Source organism: Eucyclogobius newberryi, unplaced genomic scaffold (genome assembly GCF_026437365.1).
Source record: "Eucyclogobius newberryi isolate DKJ021-1_F unplaced genomic scaffold, fEucNew1.0.hap1 SCAF_9, whole genome shotgun sequence".
Classification (NCBI taxonomy): Eukaryota; Metazoa; Chordata; class Actinopteri; order Gobiiformes; family Gobiidae; genus Eucyclogobius; species Eucyclogobius newberryi.
In genome coordinates, this window is record NW_027316532.1 from 33,993,370 (window position 1) to 34,011,525 (window position 18,156).

General features: G+C 42.3%; 2 protein-coding genes across 7 annotated transcripts; both read left to right on the forward strand.

Annotated features, from left to right (window-relative positions):
* The first annotated feature begins 106 nt into the window (after positions 1–106).
* mbd3b (methyl-CpG binding domain protein 3b) lies at positions 107–5,745 on the forward strand. Of its 6 annotated transcripts, none has more exons than XM_072438152.1 (8): positions 161–243; positions 1,890–1,958; positions 2,366–2,525; positions 2,603–2,740; positions 2,821–2,911; positions 2,994–3,171; positions 4,722–4,878; positions 4,954–5,745. In XM_072438152.1, exons 1-7 carry the CDS (start codon positions 230–232, stop codon positions 4,867–4,869), a joined length of 798 nt encoding a protein of 265 aa, XP_072294253.1. In that variant the 5' UTR covers positions 161–229; the 3' UTR covers positions 4,870–4,878; positions 4,954–5,745. The 6 variants fall into 6 exon arrangements, with proteins under 6 accessions (XP_072294254.1, XP_072294253.1, XP_072294250.1 ...); XM_072438149.1 differs by lacking the exon at positions 161–243 and adding an exon at positions 1,318–1,642 and having other exon boundaries at positions 2,821–2,902; XM_072438148.1 differs by lacking the exon at positions 161–243 and adding an exon at positions 1,321–1,642.
* Positions 5,746–5,910: 165 nt separating this feature from the next.
* Positions 5,911–17,633, forward strand: LOC140353544 (unconventional myosin-Vb). Its single transcript, XM_072438129.1, is given in 35 exon segments — positions 5,911–6,022; positions 6,543–6,653; positions 6,840–7,008; positions 8,269–8,413; positions 8,759–8,915; positions 8,996–9,139; positions 9,225–9,306; positions 9,386–9,493; positions 9,597–9,709; positions 10,359–10,627; positions 10,702–10,783; positions 11,402–11,542; positions 11,835–11,966; positions 12,040–12,123; positions 12,348–12,455; positions 12,520–12,617; positions 12,691–12,777; positions 12,904–13,224; positions 13,531–13,687; positions 13,764–14,003; positions 14,077–14,280; positions 14,364–14,501; positions 14,504–14,674; positions 14,753–14,950; positions 15,026–15,126; positions 15,203–15,311; positions 15,401–15,506; positions 15,608–15,730; positions 15,810–15,961; positions 16,069–16,158; positions 16,226–16,358; positions 16,428–16,725; positions 16,936–17,110; positions 17,188–17,268; positions 17,463–17,633. Coding segments are annotated over 35 exon segments (5,016 nt in total). The 5' UTR covers positions 5,911–5,995; the 3' UTR covers positions 17,625–17,633.
* Positions 17,634–18,156: the final 523 nt, after the last annotated feature.

Below are 18,156 nucleotides of genomic sequence, written 5' to 3' on the forward strand. Positions count from 1 at the left end.
ACACACTCATTTTTATTCACTTAATGATTATTACAAACGGATATGGCGCAGAAGCGTTTGTGCGTCTTTGTGCCGTGGCGCCTCACACAGACTTTATTCTTTATTATATGAGGCTGCGCTGATAATGCCTTTGATTTGTTCCGTGGGAGGGGGAGGGGATTCTGAAAGAGGAGAGGGGAGAAGGGATTTAACATAGCGAGAGGGAAAGGAAAGCTACACTGTCTTCAAGATGGATAAAAACGAGTAAGTACAGCTCTGCGCCGCGCCCTGACGCCGTTCTCCGCACTATGACTTGCATCGGACGCGTTTAATGCACATTGTGCCCTTTCGCTCGGACTCGGCGGTGTTTATCATCAGCGGGACGTTCCCTCGGTGCAGCCGCTGCGTTTGGAAATCTGTCAAGCCGCTGATCCGAGTCTCTGCAGAAACATTGTTATTATATTCATTTTAGACGAGAACGCGCCGTTTACTTTATTGCGTTGAAGCGGTGTCATTTGCACGCGCGCGGGGCCGAAGACGAGTGATTAAATTTCGTATTTCAAGCCGTTTTTAATGATTAAACCAAATACTCGTGAGGCTGATGGAAATTGTTCTCGGCTGATCGCGGAGATCTACTTTCTTCATTCATAAAAGCCGGCTGCGGTGCGGGCGGAGTGACAACGGCAGGCTTTGTGTTTCAGAGTTGTCCGGCTTTGCAAACACTTGTAAACACTGCGGGGGTTTCGAACGCGGTGCACAATGGACATGTGTCGTGGACTTGTTGTACTTATCCCGCAGTGACACATGGTCAAGGACTGCGCGTGGTCTATATGTGGAAGTGGTTTTATTTATGTGCCATTGCAACTTGAACGTCCTTTGCGTTTTCTTTTTAGCTTTTTTTTGAAAGGGGGATAACTTCCGGCTTGCGTGTCAAAATAAAAAAAAGGTCAAGTGCGGCGCTATCGATATTTTTAATAGATCCCCGGGTGTTGTACTGCAGGTTTACAACTATTGCTTGAATTAAAACCTCGACTTAGACCCGCGCACAAAGGTGTATCTACGGGCAGCACGATCACCAGACCCACCACGGCTTACTTAGTCCAAGTTAAAGTACGGTTGCGTTTCATGGCTACAAAAAGGGGCTAAATATGAATCGGGAAGTTAAAGTACGGTTGCGTTTCATGGCTACAAAAAACATATGAAACGGGAAAAACACGAGCGCGGAACACTTCCTGTCTCCTCTCATCCCCCCGCGCGCCGCCTTGACACCGGAGACATGGCCTATGTTTCTTCCTTGCGGATGTAGCCCTCGCGCCCCGGCGGCGGCGGCGACACGGGCAGGGCAGTGATGCGGCTGAGGTCCGCGGCGGAGCGATCTGCGCCACGACAAAGAGACGCGATGTTCGCCGCAGCTTGATCCCTCTCAGGCGCACGCCGTATTATGGTGCAAACAAAAGCGTAAAAAGGAGCGGGCTTTACTGCGCACGTTCCACCAACGCGGCCTAGGTCGCGGTACTTTATTTTACTCGAGTACAGATACCGTGCGTGGGCCAATGGAGAAGAAAAGGTGGGATTGCACTGCTCTTCCCAAGGGCTGGAAAATGGAAGAAGTGACCAGAAAGTCCGGTTTGTCAGCTGGGAAAAGCGACGTGTATTATTTTAGGTACTGCACTCACAAGGGGGTTTGTACAACTGTCAGCAGGACGAGAGCATTCACAAAAAGTTGGGGGCAAATACTGGGGGACTGTGCCGCGTAAAGTTTGTGGGGTGATGATGAGGGTGGAGGAGGGATTGGTGGTGGCACTAGCCGCCCCCCCCGCTGTGGCGCAAATTAATAAACATAAGTGTCATTTTAGTTAATCCTATTCATTATCTATTTGATTTGACCCACACCTCCATGTTTTTATTAGCAGAGGAGAAGAGCACGATGAGGAGCAGAGGCAGGAGAGGGGGGAGGCGGGTCGGTTGTATAGTTTGTGGTAGGACAACTGCACATTTATACCGTGTAACCGTGGTGTGTGATGCATTTTGCATGTTTGACTTGCACGTGTCCACCCACAGCTGCAGGCCATTGCTTCCAAGCTGCCTTTATTGTTACTCTTGTTTTGCATTGTTTTATAAATGGTGTGTTATAGTATGCTCACACACATTCAGTGGCTATCTGCATTCATTGGATAGGACTTCATTTGTGCAACTGTAAAGCTCAACAAAGTGCTCATTTGCAGCGTTCATCTCATTTGGCTCCTGTTTTTGTCATCTCATTTACAGCATGTGGTGGTGCTTGGCCTTTGTGTTGAGTGTGTGATGAGTTTTAGCCCGTGTTTTTGGCTGAAAGGTGAACAAAGTGCATTTTAATAACGTCTTTTCACCTCTGTATTTCTGCTAGTCCATCTGGGAAGAAGTTTCGGAGCAAGCCTCAACTGGCCCGTTACCTTGGAAACCAGATGGACCTGAGCTCTTTTGATTTCCGCACAGGGAAGATGCTGATGAGCAAACTCAACAAAAACCGGCAGCGGATGAGGTACGACAACAACAGCCAGAACAAGGTGAGACTCGGGGACAGCCTGCTGCAGGTTTCGCCGTCAAAAGACAAACTAACGGTTGATTTCGCCGATGTCATAAGGGCAAACCAGATTTGAACACGTCCCTCCCGGTCAGACAGACGGCTTCCATCTTTAAACAGCCTGTTACAAAAGTCACCAATCACCCCAACAACAAAGTGAAGACGGATCCTCAGAAAGCAGTAGACCAGCCGCGACAGGTGAGAAAGAACCATGATGTCTGCCCAGCGCTGTCCTGGTTAAATAATACATGACATTTCACTGTACATTTCATTTGCAGTTATTCTGGGAGAAGAAGCTCAGCGGGCTCAATGCTTATGACATTGCAGAGGAACTTGTCAAAACAATGGAGCTCCCAAAAGGTTTACAAGGTGTAGTTTTCTTACATTTCATTAGAAAGAGTTCAAGTCCTCTCTATTAAAGCCCTGATGTATATACGCATGGCATCCTCAGGTGTTGGTCCAGGCTGTACAGATAAAACTCTTCTATCGGCAATTGCAAGTGCTCTTCACACGAGCGCGGCGCCCATCACTGGTCAGCTGTCTGCGGCAGTGGAGAAAAACCCCGGAGTGTGGCTCAACACGACACAGCCTCTGTGTAAAGCATTTATCGTCACAGATGAAGACATCAGGTTAGTCAGAAACTGTTTCTTGGACATGAACAGATTCTTTTCAACAGACAATGGCTCGGTCCCCGTTCTCACACTTGTGCACTTCAGACGCTCATTCACCACGAGGAGCCAGAGTGTGCAGGGGTCTCGATTCTTTAGAATGTTTTGATCCGCACTTCACCACACTTTTCTCACAGTGTGGAGCGAGGCAGGCAAGTGCATTCCCACAATGCATTTCACTGTACTGCGCTTTGGACCTTAACAACTTGGCAGCGAATGCTAAGTGGATACAATGAAAGGAATGCCTTAATGGTTAAACTGATAATATTTTGAATAAATAATGTAGCCTGTCCTGTAGGGCTGCAATAAGTTCATCGATTAATTCAAAATAATCAATATTGGAGTAATCCTCAACTAATTTAGTATTTAAATAATTATTAACTGGTCTAACCATAGGTTCTGAAACATGCCATAGCTGAGAAAATATATGTATATGAGTATTTTGGAAACATCATAAATGTGCACCAGATCCACATTTGGTATAAAAATATATATTTTCATCACATGACTTTAGCATTCTAAACACTAAATTGTTGAATAATCGCTTGACTGATAATAATAATCATAATTTTTAAAAAGTGAATCACTTTTCTTAAGTTTGTCCAGTTCAGCTTTAGGCTGTGCTTTTCTGATGAATTAAACGTCAGTTAAGCTGATGTTTTACCCAATCGTTCTTCAGACCACTGCACTCTTCATCTAATTACAGACATTTTATAGATTTATGACGTTTTGGGATGAGAGATGGCTGTTCTTTGGTGGTCCATCCTGCTTCTCTTCTGTCTGAAAAAACTGTGCTTGTGGCCCAAAAAAATTTAAATACTAATGATGTGCCAAAGTGTTAGAGCTATGAGCTGGTTAGATTTATACCCACTTACTCCTTTTAAAGGTTTGAGAATCCGGTACCTTAGCTTTAATAACAGAAACGGGCCTCTGACTTCCTGTTCACAACTGCAGACCTGAGAGTTCCTCTTCAGAGGGACATTTCATCATGGCAAACTGCTAATTTTCACACATGTTTTTTTTTGTTGGAAATGGCTGCATCGTGCCACTCTTGTGTCTGAGGGGTCAGCACATATGCCTGCCAGGTGGGCAGGCTGCAGACACGAGTTTGAATCTAGCTCGGACAGTTTGTTGCATGTTCTTCCCCAGTTTCATTCCCATTTTACGCTGCCCTGTCCTGTCCTATAAAGCCCAAACAATTCTAACATGACTTGTATGCCATTTCTAAACTCTACATATGAGTTTGATTATTTTTGAATAATAGTAGGTGAAAACGTAAATTGTATGCGCACTCGAGCCTGTGCAGGATTAACATCAGTGAACCCCGTTATTTTATTTTTTTATATTTCTCCTTTTAAGAGTGTATAAAATCCTGTATCATGAATACATATTTAGCAGTGAGGTATCTGCTCTGAAATTGCTCAACTGTGAAAGGCTCGAGTTTTCTCAGAAGTCGATTCCGTCTGTTTGAAAGGCCGAGTGTAACGGTTTCCTGTTGTGGGTGTGCGTAGGAAGCAGGAGGAGCTGGTGTACAGTGTGAGGAAAAGGCTGGAGGAGGCACTTATGGCTGACATGCTGGCCCACGTGGAGGAGGCTGCCAATGGAGCAGAGACGCAGAAGGAGGAGGGCAACGCCAGCGAGGACGGCGAGAATGTATAGCACAGGTTGGTTCAATAAGCCCATTTAAACATGTAAACTTCCTCCACCTTTATCACCAACATGATTTCCCGCTTTGTCTTGTAGGAGAAGTTCAGAAGCTTTCGTTTGATCCTGATTATTTGGTCTCTTCTGAAGTGGGTCGTGGAGAAAGCTCCTGTGTTGGACTCCAGATAATTTTATTCAGTGGGATTTTGAGCCCAAATTATTTTGATCATGAAGATTGTTTTTTAATCCGCAAGATTTATTTGAAATATGTAACTTATCCATAGTGTGAATATAATCAGTGTTTGCAAAAATGTTTGCGACAATCACCCATATTTCCTTTTCAACTCTACATTATGTGATGGTTTGGTGTTATTGCCACATTTCCATACAAATCATGCACTCCAAAATGTTCGAGCCAGGCAGACGTTGTCAAACCAGATTTAGCAATACAAGCTACTTCAAAAGGTCTGTTGACATATATGCTACAACCACAAGCTTGAGTTTGACCTCAAAAACAGTGTCATTTTGTGTCATTTTCAGTATTGTCCAAGAGGAGACAATTTTACAAAAATAATGGACGTTACAAGAACGTAGATGGTCCTAAGGGAATCGACTTTCTGTTTGTTGTAATTACAGGTGCTTTATTGATGCTGTTTAACCCTGCATTTTTGTACCAGGATTTCACAGCTTCAGCCCATATTATTTAAACTTTCTAATGTTACTACACTCGAGACTGCCTCCTCTGCCCACGCACAAAACTGGTTATGTGTAATATTTTGTATTTTTTATCCCTGTTGATCATCATTATTCCTGTTGGATCCACTGAAATCCTGTCATTGTGTATCAACAGGCTGTATGTTGAAATCGATTGTACTATTAAATCTAGTCCATTATGTTACAAACCGTGTTGCCATGTCTCTTTCTAATTGGTCCATTTGTTAAGCTAAAACTGTAAAGCAAAGACTGTATCTCTATCCAACTGGTGCATCCTCCTCTGGATTAACTGTTAACTTAATAGTGCTTGTGCCGGTGAACAAAGTACAAGGAATGTCATTGGACAGACATCTGCTTGGGACTGGATGAATGAACTGCTCCTTCAGTTCAGAGGTTTCTACCACAACGCAACTCCCAGATATTTGTAATGGGACCCCTGGAACTATACTGCAAGGTAAACCAGACAATATACAATACTATTGATGATTTAAAAAAAAACGAACTTCATGATTTAAGTATTCTTTGTTTCAATTCAATGGCAGACGACTTCTAAAATTATTATATTAGTGCATAATATAATGCAAAAGGAATGACTTGTGTACATTTAATTCAAGATGTAAACTGAGCAAAATGACTTCATGTTCTCAATTATAAGAATATGGTGTTAATCTTTAACGCTGCTTGGGAGCATTTATGCTGATGTAAAAGAAATATGCTGTGGGTGGGATCCAGTGCACTAAACCATGAACAGTTGTTAAAATGTGATGTTGCGTAACAAGAAAAGATATGTGGCAAAATTAGTTTAGCTGTTTTGATGAAAAACTATAATAAAAACGGCTAATGTATCAAGTGCTCAAAATGAGTTAAAGCTTCTACTCGGAATCAAAAAACTTTAGTTTTATACAGAAGCTAGCACTGTTTTGGTGTAAAATGATTGTGATAAAGTAATTATCATTGCACTGTGTAAACTCCAGGGAGCCACTGTGTGGGTTCCTGATGAAGATGCAGTGTGGGTTTCAGCTCAACTCCTCCGTGACTACAACCCTGAAGAAGGACTGCTCTGTCTACAACTCTGCAATGAACAGGTATTAGACATTTTATAATTGGAAATAAATTACTCCTCTAAAATGCCTCTAGTGAATGAATGTGGGAGTCAATCTGGGCCCTGTTCAGGGTGTGCCCCGCCTAAGGCCCAAAGTCACTGGGATAGGCTCCTGTCACCCGTGACAACAAGCAGTAGAAAATGAAGAATTGCACTCTTCCCTTGTCAGGAGCTGCATTACCCTGTGGCGTCCCTGTCTCACCTGCCACCTCTGGGAAACCCTGACATCTTAGAAGGAGAGAACGACCTCACTGCTCTGAGCTTCCTCCATGAGCCTGCTGTCCTACACAACCTACGAGTTCGCTTTCTGGACTACAACAGTATCTACACCTACTGTGGTAAGACGTGGAAAAAAAGTCTTGTCATATTGTATTGTGAAGGGCCCCATGAGACAGATTTCAGGGGCTGTTATATGTATAATATAATTTTTTCCCCCCAAAATTAAAACACAACAAACACAAGAAATGGAACAAGACCAGAGGGAAAATGAGACACAAATAAATATAAGAAGGATTTAAAATTAGGGCACACAAAGTCCAAAAATAAACGTTCTATTTAGTCCAAAGTCGGTCAAATTTGTCCATTTTCAAATTCAGTCCAAATGTGATTTTTTTTCTTTCTATTTTCTGAAAGTCATTTATGATGTTGGTCGATTTCTTGATCCTCTTTTTCTTTTCTGATGGTCCTTTTCCTGCTGCCAGGAGTTTACATGATACATACTTCTGAAATTGAGTTGGATGATTATGTCAAAAATAATCATTGCCTTGTTAATTTCAGTCCAATATTTCTGAACAACAGGACAGTCACATGATGATGACTCCTGGCTGCCACACTTTCTCCAACATTCAGCATTTCTCTGTGAATAGTGAGCACTTTGACGTGGTGATTTAAAAATGGGTCACATTTTTCCAACAGAATTCCCTCCCAACATGTGATTTTGTGTTTTTTTTTGTACATATACTTTGCCACTTCATCATCTAGAACAAACTCTCTTTCCCTTCTTCCTTCATGTAATTAGTAGAATGAAAGCCCAAATTGTTTATACATTTGTATCATTTACATATTAATCCTCTTGAAAGTTCAGACGTACATGATTTAATGAATATTTCAGTCAAAGGGCTCTGATGGTCATCGGTCCTTTTGAGTTCTTGACAATAATAACTCCTCATTTGTAAATACCTAAAAAACAGAGCATTCTTTCAACTCATCAAAGCTCTTCAGATGATTCTCCTTTACAATCTGGTAAAAGACCTTTGTACCCTTTGTTGTCCAGACTTTAAACCTTGAGTCTGAGTTTGGGTTAGGGTTCCACAGCCAGTAGGGATGGACAAATGGAAGAGTGGAATATGAGTGTTTCCATGACATTTAAATGGGATGGTCTTTCTAAAAGTGATCGCCAGTGAGAAAGAATGTTCATTGTTTGTATATTCAGTTCGTATACAGACACTGGGCCAATATCATGAAGGAAATGCCCAATATTTTTTTTTTTTTTATCATTAAATCATCCATTTGAAATTTCCTCAGCACTTCCGATAAACAAGGCAAGTTTTACATATTGAACATCTTTCTCAGCACCTCACAGTTGAATGTTTCTGCAGGTATTGTTCTTGTTGCCATTAATCCCTATGACCAGCTCCCTCTGTACGGGGAGGAGGTGATCGATGCGTACAGTGGCCAGGACATGGCAGACATGGAGCCTCATATCTTCTCTGTGGCAGAAGAGGCGTACCGCACAATGACCAGGTTAAAGACACAAGACTTGACACGAGACGAGCATGTTGTAGAATTGGATGATGTCATAATTTCAGCTGGTGAGAAAAGACCGAACCTATTATCCACACAATTACTTGTACCTACCATATTAATCTTATTGCTTAAAGTCCATTCAGCTCACAACAATCACACTTTTGGGGTTACATTTTTACACCTCTTTGTGAAGCTACTGGGGGTAAAACCATTTAAAGTGTGTTTATTTGTGCTGATATAAAAGATGTTGAACTTAGTCTCAGTTTTTGTTTCATGTAAATTGGACCTGCAGTTATAGATGTCAACAATAAACCAGGTGTTGTTTCCCCCCACTCTTTCAAGAGAAGAGAAGAATCAATCCATTATCATCAGTGGAGAGTCCGGCTCGGGCAAAACTGTCTCTGCTAAATTTACAATGCGTTACTTTGCTGTGGTGGGAGGAGCAGCGCAGCAGACCAGTGTGGAGGAGAGGGTCCTGGCCTCAAACCCCATCATGGAGGTCTGTGCAACATTTCACCACATCACCATTGTCACCAGTCAGTGCAACAGCAGCTCAATGTAGGTCTTCTTGTTTTGTAGGCCATCGGCAACGCCAAAACCATCAGAAATGACAACAGCAGCAGGTTTGGGAAGTACATTGAAATTGGTTTTGGCAGAAAAGGGGACATCATTGGAGCCAACATGAGAACATATCTGTTAGAGAAGTCAAGGGTTGTCTTTCAGGTAAGTCCTTCTCAGCTGATTTTCTTACTATTATATATTATCAACTACTAAAAGTGAATGTGCTTCTCTTGTGTGTGTGTGGCAGGCATCTTTAGAGAGAAACTACCACATCTTTTACCAGCTTTGTTCTGCCAGAAATTACCCCGAGCTGAGAGAACTCAAACTGCGTAAACCTGGCACTTTAACATTTGATTTTCTCACTTTAATTTGATTTGCATGGCCACTTATTGTCTCTTTGTCATGTAGTTGCACCTGAAGATTTCCGCTACACCTGTCAGGGAGGAGACATGCACATTCCTGGCACTAATGATTTGGCAGAGTTAAAACGCACTTCCGATTCTCTTACCACTTTAGGTAAAGGGAAATGCACACAAAAAGTCTATTGCTTGCGTTATTGTCAATCATTGTGCCCATTATTACATCTTATTACATGGCTGTTTGGTTTGTGGAGTTGCAGGTGTGCAGGCTGACCAGCAGATGGAGCTGTTCAGAATCCTGGCAGCGATTCTTCATTTGGGAAACGTGAAGGTCACAGCGAGTGGGAGGAACTCTGACAGAAGTTATATTGATGTAAGAGACATTTTCTGCAGGATTTATTTATTACACATCTTTGTTAAACCAACATTTTTTGAAAATGCTGTAGTTTAAACAAGTTCAGTCCAGACTTCCTATAATGTATATGCTCAGATTAAAGTTATATTGTTTTAGCTCCAAACGCAGAGGTTAGAGTAGCCAAAATATGTTCTTACATAAGAGTAATGTTACTTCTAAATAATACTCCTCAAGTAGAAGTAAAAAAAGCAGTGGCCCAAATGATTACACAAGTGAGAGTAAAACGGCATTTGGATATTTATACTTGAGTACTGAATAACTAGGTAGGTATTTAATATATGATTTATTATTTGAGTTAATATTATCGGTTGAGGACATTTAAATGATGCACAAATCCAGGTGTTTCGAAAGAAAAGACACAAAAACAAATCAGATCTGAAGGTAAAGCTTTAAAGCATTTAATGTTGTTCATCATCACTATAGAATCACTCACAGTGGGAAGAGCAATCAAATCCTTACTCAAGTAAAAGTGCTGTTATTTAAAACTAAAAATGAAACGACTCAAGTAAATGTTGCTGAGTAAATTGAACTACTAATATCCACTTTTTAAATACAGTGTAGCATTTGGTTTGGCCTTTTCTAAATGTGTTTACTCTCCTTTTTCCAGGCAGGGGACGGCTCTCTGGCCGTCTTCTCTGAGCTCCTGGGAGTGGAGGGCCCTCAGGTGGCTCACTGGCTGTGTAACCGCAGACTGACTGTAGCAGGAGAGACGCTTGTGAAGCCTGTGCCGGGGCAGCAGGCTCTGGAGGCCCGGGATGCACTGTCCAAACACATCTATGGACAGCTATTCACATGGACTGTCCACCGACTCAACTCAGCCCTGAGGAGCAAGAGAGGGAATCCCAAGAGCTTCATAGGAGTGCTGGACATATACGGGTCTGCTGCAGCCATCTACAGAGCATATTTTCTTTATTATAGGCAATAATTCTTCTGTTTTTCTTCTTTTGCAGATTTGAGACATTTACAAAGAACAGTTTTGAACAGTTCTGTATCAATTATGCCAATGAAAAACTACAGCAGCAGTTCAACAGGGTAAAATCCTCTGTTGTTTTACGAGACATGAGAAGTAATTGTTTGAATGAAACTATGATTTACTGATATAATGGTCAGTACAGAGCAAACGCCACCTTCCAATAAATGAATGTTAATTTTAGTATTAAATAGCGTCACAAAATATTAAGTCTCAATACATTTTCCCCATCACACAAAGTCCTGTGATTGCAGTGGAAGTAGGGACAATGGCAAGAGCAGGCGCCCTCTAACCCAAAGATTTGCGGTTTGATCCAAGCTTGGACCAATGCATCATGTTCTGTCCTTGAAGTGCAAAGTGAAGGGCATTTGAAGTGTTTTTTTAATTATGACTTAGTTTGGTGGGACAGAACCAATGGTAAATATTTGTCATTGTTTTACATCGGTCAAGTGCCAGTTTGTGCAGAAGAAATATGAAAAATTAAAGGGAAAATTACAGCAAATAGAGCTCTGTCAATGTCATCAATTAAGTTACAGTCACATCAACCAGGTGCAGTGACTGGACAATACAATAAAAAGTAACTTTGAGGGTGCAAATCATGTTATTATTCACTATTCTTTAACATAGAAAACTGAATCTTTCTTTAACCTCTTTAAACGTTTATGTTTATTTTTCCACAGCACGTATTCCACTTGGAGCAGGAGGAATACATCCGCGAGGAGTTGGATTGGCACCGCATCGAGTTCAGTGACAATCAGTTGTGTATCCACCTGATCGAGGGTCAGCTGGGCCTGTTGGACCTGCTGGACGAGGAGTGCAGGGTCTCTACATTATTCATTAGTCGTTTAGATATATTGTAGTTTTTTGCTCTACATCTAACTGGTGTTTCGACTAGTTTCAATATTGATATATATAAAAAAGTCAGTTAAATTGTCAATTAAATAAGTCTTAATTACTACGGACACTTTACTTTGTTGAAATAGTTCATCAAAACTGACACAGATTAAGTGGTGTAGACTGACAAACTACATAAAACTAAATCCTTGAAAATGTCTCAAGGCTAGAGTTTGTGCTGTGACGTCTGTTTGGTTAATTCAATGTGTTAAATCCCAGATGCCTAAAGGGTCAGATAAGAGCTGGGTGAGGAAACTGTATGAGCAGCACTTAAGCAGCAAACCTCACCCTCACTTCCAGAAGCCGCGCATGTCCAGTAGTGCTTTCATTGTCCTGCACTTTGCTGACACGGTAAGAGAAGTAACAGCATCACACAGTCTGTGGCTAAACCTTCCCTGACCTGTGACATCATCGCTTTGTTCAGGTTCAATATGAGTGTCAAGGCTTTCTAGACAAAAACCGAGATACAGTCTTTGAAGAGCTGGTTAACATTCTGAAAGCCAGTCAGGTAAGTGAAATAAACCTTACACGAACAATAGTCATTAAGATTTGAGGCATCTTTCAAACTTTTGTGTGATGTGTGAATGTTAGTGAGTGGTTCCTTGATATAAAGCACCTTGAAGTTCCCCTTGCAAATGGAAAAAGCATTTAAATTGAGTCATTTTTGCCATTGTTATACCAGAATTGCATTGGACGGTATTTGTATCTGTATATTATTCTCTTTTGTGTCAGTCAGAGCTGGTGGCTGAGTTGTTCCAGCAGCAAAGCACTTCCTCCTCAGTGACCCAAGAAACGATTCACTCTGGAAGAAGAGCTCACAAACTCACAGTGGGATTTCAGGTACAAAAAAACGTCTCCATTATTCTATCAAGCTTACATTGTAATCAATTTGTGTCTGGTTTAGTTCCGTCAGTCTTTGCAGCTGTTGATGGATACTTTGAACAGCACCACGCCCCATTATGTCCGATGTATAAAACCCAATGACTTGAAAGAGCCTTTTATGTGAGCCGATTATTGCTTACAATAGCTGTACTTTATTTTCTTGAAATGTTACCACGTGTCTTGTTTGTGTCAGGTTTGATCCAAAAAGAACGGTCCAGCAGCTGAGAGCTTGTGGTGTACTAGAGACCATTCGCATCAGTGCGGCAGGTTATCCATCCAGGTATGCACAAACAAACTGTATTTAATCACTTAAAGCACAAACCAATCGAGACATTTAAATGTAAGTACACTGGAGGAGAAGCAAAAGTGTTTTAATCTTTTTATACACGTCCTTCGTCCTTTCCAGATGGACATATGAGGAGTTCTTCACACGCTACAGAGTTCTTCTGCGCGGCGCTCATGACCAGGAGCAGGCCCAGGTCTTGTGTCGACAGGCCTTACCTGAGCTCATCCCTGACCCGGATCAGTACCGCTTTGGGAAAACCAAGGTGTTTTTCCGAGCGGGACAGGTGGCGGTGCTGGAGCGTCTGCGGGCGGAGAGGCTGCGGGTCGCCACTGTGATCATTCAGAGCTGGGTTCGGAGGTGGCAGGCTCGGATCCACTTCCACAGGACCCTACGGGCTATCCTGACCATTCAAAGATGCACCAGAGGGGCACTGGCAAGACGGTATGGGTACTTTTCAGATGCCAATTACGTTATTCCAATTTAAACAAAAGCCCTCTTTAAAACCGCCTTTTAAACTGCACAACATTTGTATAGAGAATGTATTCAGTGGAGTGGCTGTCAAGTGATCAAATTGCAATAGGTCATATAAACACATACGTTATTTTACTTTTAATATAAAGTGAATGTCCCAAAAATTCTATTGCTTTTGCATATAAGGCAAGGCAAGTTTATTTGTAGAGCACATTTCATACACAAGGCAATTCAAAGTGGACATTTTTAAACTAAAATATACGTGTGTGTCCCCAGGCTGACCATGACGATGCGTTACACACACTCTGCGCTCATCATTCAAAAGACATACCGCATGATTGTGGTCAGACAGTTGTTCCAAGTGATTCGACGAGCCACCATCACCATACAAGCCTTTACCAGAGGCACGCTGGCACGACGGCGATATAGACAGGTTGGATGCTCAGGCGATGCAGTGAACTTGATGAACGTTTACCGCGCACTTACACTCACCATTGTGCTTTTTTTAGTTGTTGTCAGACCGAGCGGCCGTGCTGGTGCAGTCCAGAGTCCGCGGCTGGTTAGCGAGGCGCGATTACAGACGTGTGCGTGCTGCCGTGGTCTTTATGCAGTGCTGCGTGCGTCGACGTGCCGCCAGGAGAGAGATGCTTACCCTGAAAAAGGAGGCGAGATCAGTGGAGCGATACAGAGAGCTCAACAAAGGCATGGAAGTGAAAGTGATGCAGCTACAGCTACGACTGGACCAAGAGGTGGAGAGAGGATACGGAGTTTTCACACATAATAGAGTATTGAAAGGTTTTATGATTTGTAGTGCATTTGCAGGTCAAGGGGAGCACATCGTTGAGAGAAACACTAAACGCAGAGCGAGATGCCAGAAAAGCTGAGTTAGAAACGCTTCGGGCAACTTTACAGAAACTTCAGAATCAAAAACTAGAACCTCAACCCAGTCCTGGAATCGTGAAGGAGGCCGAGGAGCAAAGACAAGCCGAAGAGAAAGCTGCGCAGCAAATTGAAAAGCTGACACAGGTCACTTTCCCCTAGTCTCCAAAGTATCGTAGTGTTCAGTTTGCATTGTTATAACGGTTTTATTGTTTGTTATATTCTACTAGGAATTACAATTGCTGAAGAATGAACGAGAACACGTTATGAAAGAAAAAGAGAACCTGTCAGCTCATCTCGTCACTCAACAACAAACTGGAGAAGGCAGGCACTCAGTTTGTATTTTAAAGATATTTCCACTTTGCTCGTCTTAACCGACCACATGTCTGCAGAAAGCATGCAGGAGGCTGTGTTAAAGGCCACAACTGCCATAAAAAGAGATTTGGATGAAGAGAGGAGGAAGTACCAGGGTCTTTTAAGGGACTTCTCCAGACTAGAGCAGAGATACGACAACCTGAGAGAGATGAGTCTGCTGACAGAGGTCCGGAACCACATTTAATTCAAACATTATGGTGTAGATTCATAATAATATTAACACTACATGTGCTTGTCCCTTCAGCGCACCACGGGTCACAGGAGGACAGACTCCACTCACAGCCTGAGTTTTGAGCCTCTCTCGCCCTCTCTGACTCCTCTGTCCTTTCTTTCAACGTCACCCTTCCCATCAGGGCTGCCCTCTCCTGAGCCAGAGCGCAGGGCGAGCGTCACATCACCCACCTCAGACAGGAGAGCACCATGGAGCACTGAACAAACAATGGTACGGTTAAAAAAAATACAGGAAAGTGACTTGAAGTATTGACAATAGAAATACAGTGTATACCACATGTGATAGGGTTTGCTTATGGAGAGTCTGGATGTGGCCAAAGACCCAACTGTGAAGATGAAAGGAGATGACTTGGCTCATGCGTATGATGCTGTTCGAGTGGCAAACAAGTCAGGATGCTAACAATGTCATGCATTATTATAGTACTACGTCCACTTCCATAAATATATAATATTTGTTTTCTAGATTTTTGGAGAATCAGTTACGTAGTCAGCACAATCAGTGGCAGAATGAAATGGAGGCTTTGAGATATCAGCTCAGAAAAGTATCATCTTCTCCTGGTACAATACCACAGGTACACACATATTACACCTATAATATATAATATACCCATGTAAGACTTTTATTCAAATAAAATCATAAACATAGTGTTGTGTGTGTTAGGATTTACAAGACTTGTTTGATGCTCGAGAGCAAGAGTGTGTGAGACTAAGACGAGAGCTGAGGGATCTTAAAAACACCAGCACACTCAGGAGACTGCTGACTCAAGGTCTGTCAACGTGTCACATTGTGCCACGGACCGGAAAAATAAATAAATAAATATATATATATATATATATATATATAATTGAATGAAATGATCTTTTTCAGTTCTTCCTGCACCTTCGACATCTCATGATTGCTCATTTGAGCCACTAAAGTCTGCCACAGTCACAGGTTTACTTGAATGTAGGAAAAAAGATGAAGGCAAACTCTTAAAAAGTCTGATCACGGGTCAGTGCTAACTTTGTTTTGTTTTGGCCATTAGGATATGTGACATGCTTTACTCTAACTTCCCCGATGTGTATTCCAGACTTACGTGGGGACATGGCCCTGACTTTACCTCCAGGTCTTTCTGCCAGTGTGCTCTTCTTGTGCCTCCGTCAGATCGACCAAAGTGGAGACCAGACACGGACTCGATCCTTCTGCTCTGCCTTTGTCTCTGCTATTAAGGTTGCTTTAAAGGTAATTGTACTTTGTGCATTGTTGGGAATGTATTGCCCAATTTTTTGTATGAAGGAATTATATTGTTATAACATTAATTAATTTAGTTTTGTATTTGTTGACCTTAGAAGCACAGCAATGACCTTGACATGACAGTATTTTGGCTCAAAAACGGCTGCTTGCTGCATGACCTTCTGGCCCAGCACTCTTCAAAGCAGGTTATATTTAGATATTACTAAATGAGGTGATGATTACAGTATGTATAAAGACTGCTTATACTTTCAGATGTCTGATTCAGATGAAATAGTCTCCTTTCTGGTAGACCTGAGTGACCAGATTCGTGCCTTGAGTGACCTTTGCATTCAGGCCTATCAGCAGCTTCTGTCCATCATTGAGGCTCGGCTGCAGAATGTCGTTGGTACAAACACACTCATCACGTTTCTGCTGATTCTTCATTGTTTTATTTAGTCATCTATCTGTGTTTTAGTGCCGGCACTGTTGGAGAGTGAAGGCATCTCAAGCCTGCCAGGCTCGGCTGTGAAGCTGGCATTATCCAGGAAGCGTGCAAGCTCAGACCCTCGGATGCTGGGGGGAGAGGCCCCTAGCATGGGCTCTTTGCTGAGAGAGTTAGGGGCGCTGCACACAGCCATGTCCCACCAGGCTTTGCCCCCAGAGCTGTTGGAGCAGGCCTTCCACCAGCTCACCTACCTCATGTGTGCCTCTGCCTTCAACAGCCTGTTGCTTCGCAAAGACATGTGTAGCTGGGACCGCGGCATGCAGATACGGTAACATTCATCTCATGGGATTAAACGTATCGAGATGAACAGGAAAAGAGGTTCTAATAATGCAATCAACCCAAATGAGCAATTTGTGATTTTGTTTCAAATTTAAATTGTCTTATTAACTGTAAACCGAATGTAACTGAATGGTTATGGAAAGATATATATGTTCAATTGTCTGTCATTAATGTTATAATGTGTGCTTCATCATTCAAGTTACAACGTGAGTTTGCTGGAGGAATGGCTGCGGAGCCGGGGACTGTCAGCAGGGGGCGCTGTGACCCCTCTGGACGCTCTGATCCAGGCCGTGCAGCTGCTGCAGATGGGAAAGAAATCTGAAGGCGACGCACAGTCCCTGGTTCAGACGTGCACAGCTCTTTCTTGCCAGCAGGTGGTGCGCTTTTCTTTCCCTATTAATACAACAGCAGTACAGTATGGACAACAACTTGTGCCTGTTTTTATCCTCAGATTGTGAAGATTCTGACCCTCTACACGCCACACAGTGATCTGGATGAAAGAGTCACTTTGAACTTTATACGCATTGTTCAGGTACTGGTTGTTATTTTGCTGAAATATTTGATATCGAAGAAAGAATAACGCACACCAAAAATATACTTGAGGTGCGGTGACAACAAAGCATGAGACTTTTAAATTGCAGATATCTTTTTTTTTGGGTTAATGTTTCGGCCTTATTGCCTTTGTCAGATCTGCAATCTGGTGATGTCATTTGTGCTTCTTCCTAGGGCCTTCTCAAAGAGCGCTCTGACAGTCAGGCTCCACAGCTCCTGATGGACGTGAGGCAAGTCTTCCCTGTCACATTTCCATCTGTGCCTCCACCAAACCTCCACGTGGATCAGCTGAAGATCCCAGACAACCTGAAGATATCCTTCCTACGCAAAGCTTAAACATTGATGCACCGTATTACTTATGGATTACATGAAATGATTAAACAAAGACCTACATTAAGACTTCATATTTTATTGGAAGCAGAATCACATTGCAACTGCAATCTAGGTCCATCCCAATAAGAACATCCAGAATAAAAAACAAAACAAAATTAGAAACATCTCAAGTATAAAAAAAATTCTCATGCGAGTACTTTGTACCACCACACGTCGTCCGTAATACATATTTATATATTCACAAACATCAGAGAAATATAAAACAATAATGACATGTTTGTTTTGTTTAACAACAATTGGCATTTCACATCAAATAATTATGCGTGCTGGCACTAAACATGTATGACTTTTGTCTTATGGTTCCTATCATGCACCATTAGTGGAAGTCCAGAGCAGAGCAGAGAAAGGACCACATGCTTGTCTGTCCATCGGCTTGAATCTGTGCTGTTCTTTGTGCTTCTGTGTTTATGCTCGTGCAAGCTCGACCCTCATGCCAGCAGATCAGCCCAATCCTCTTCCTTTCTCTTATACATTT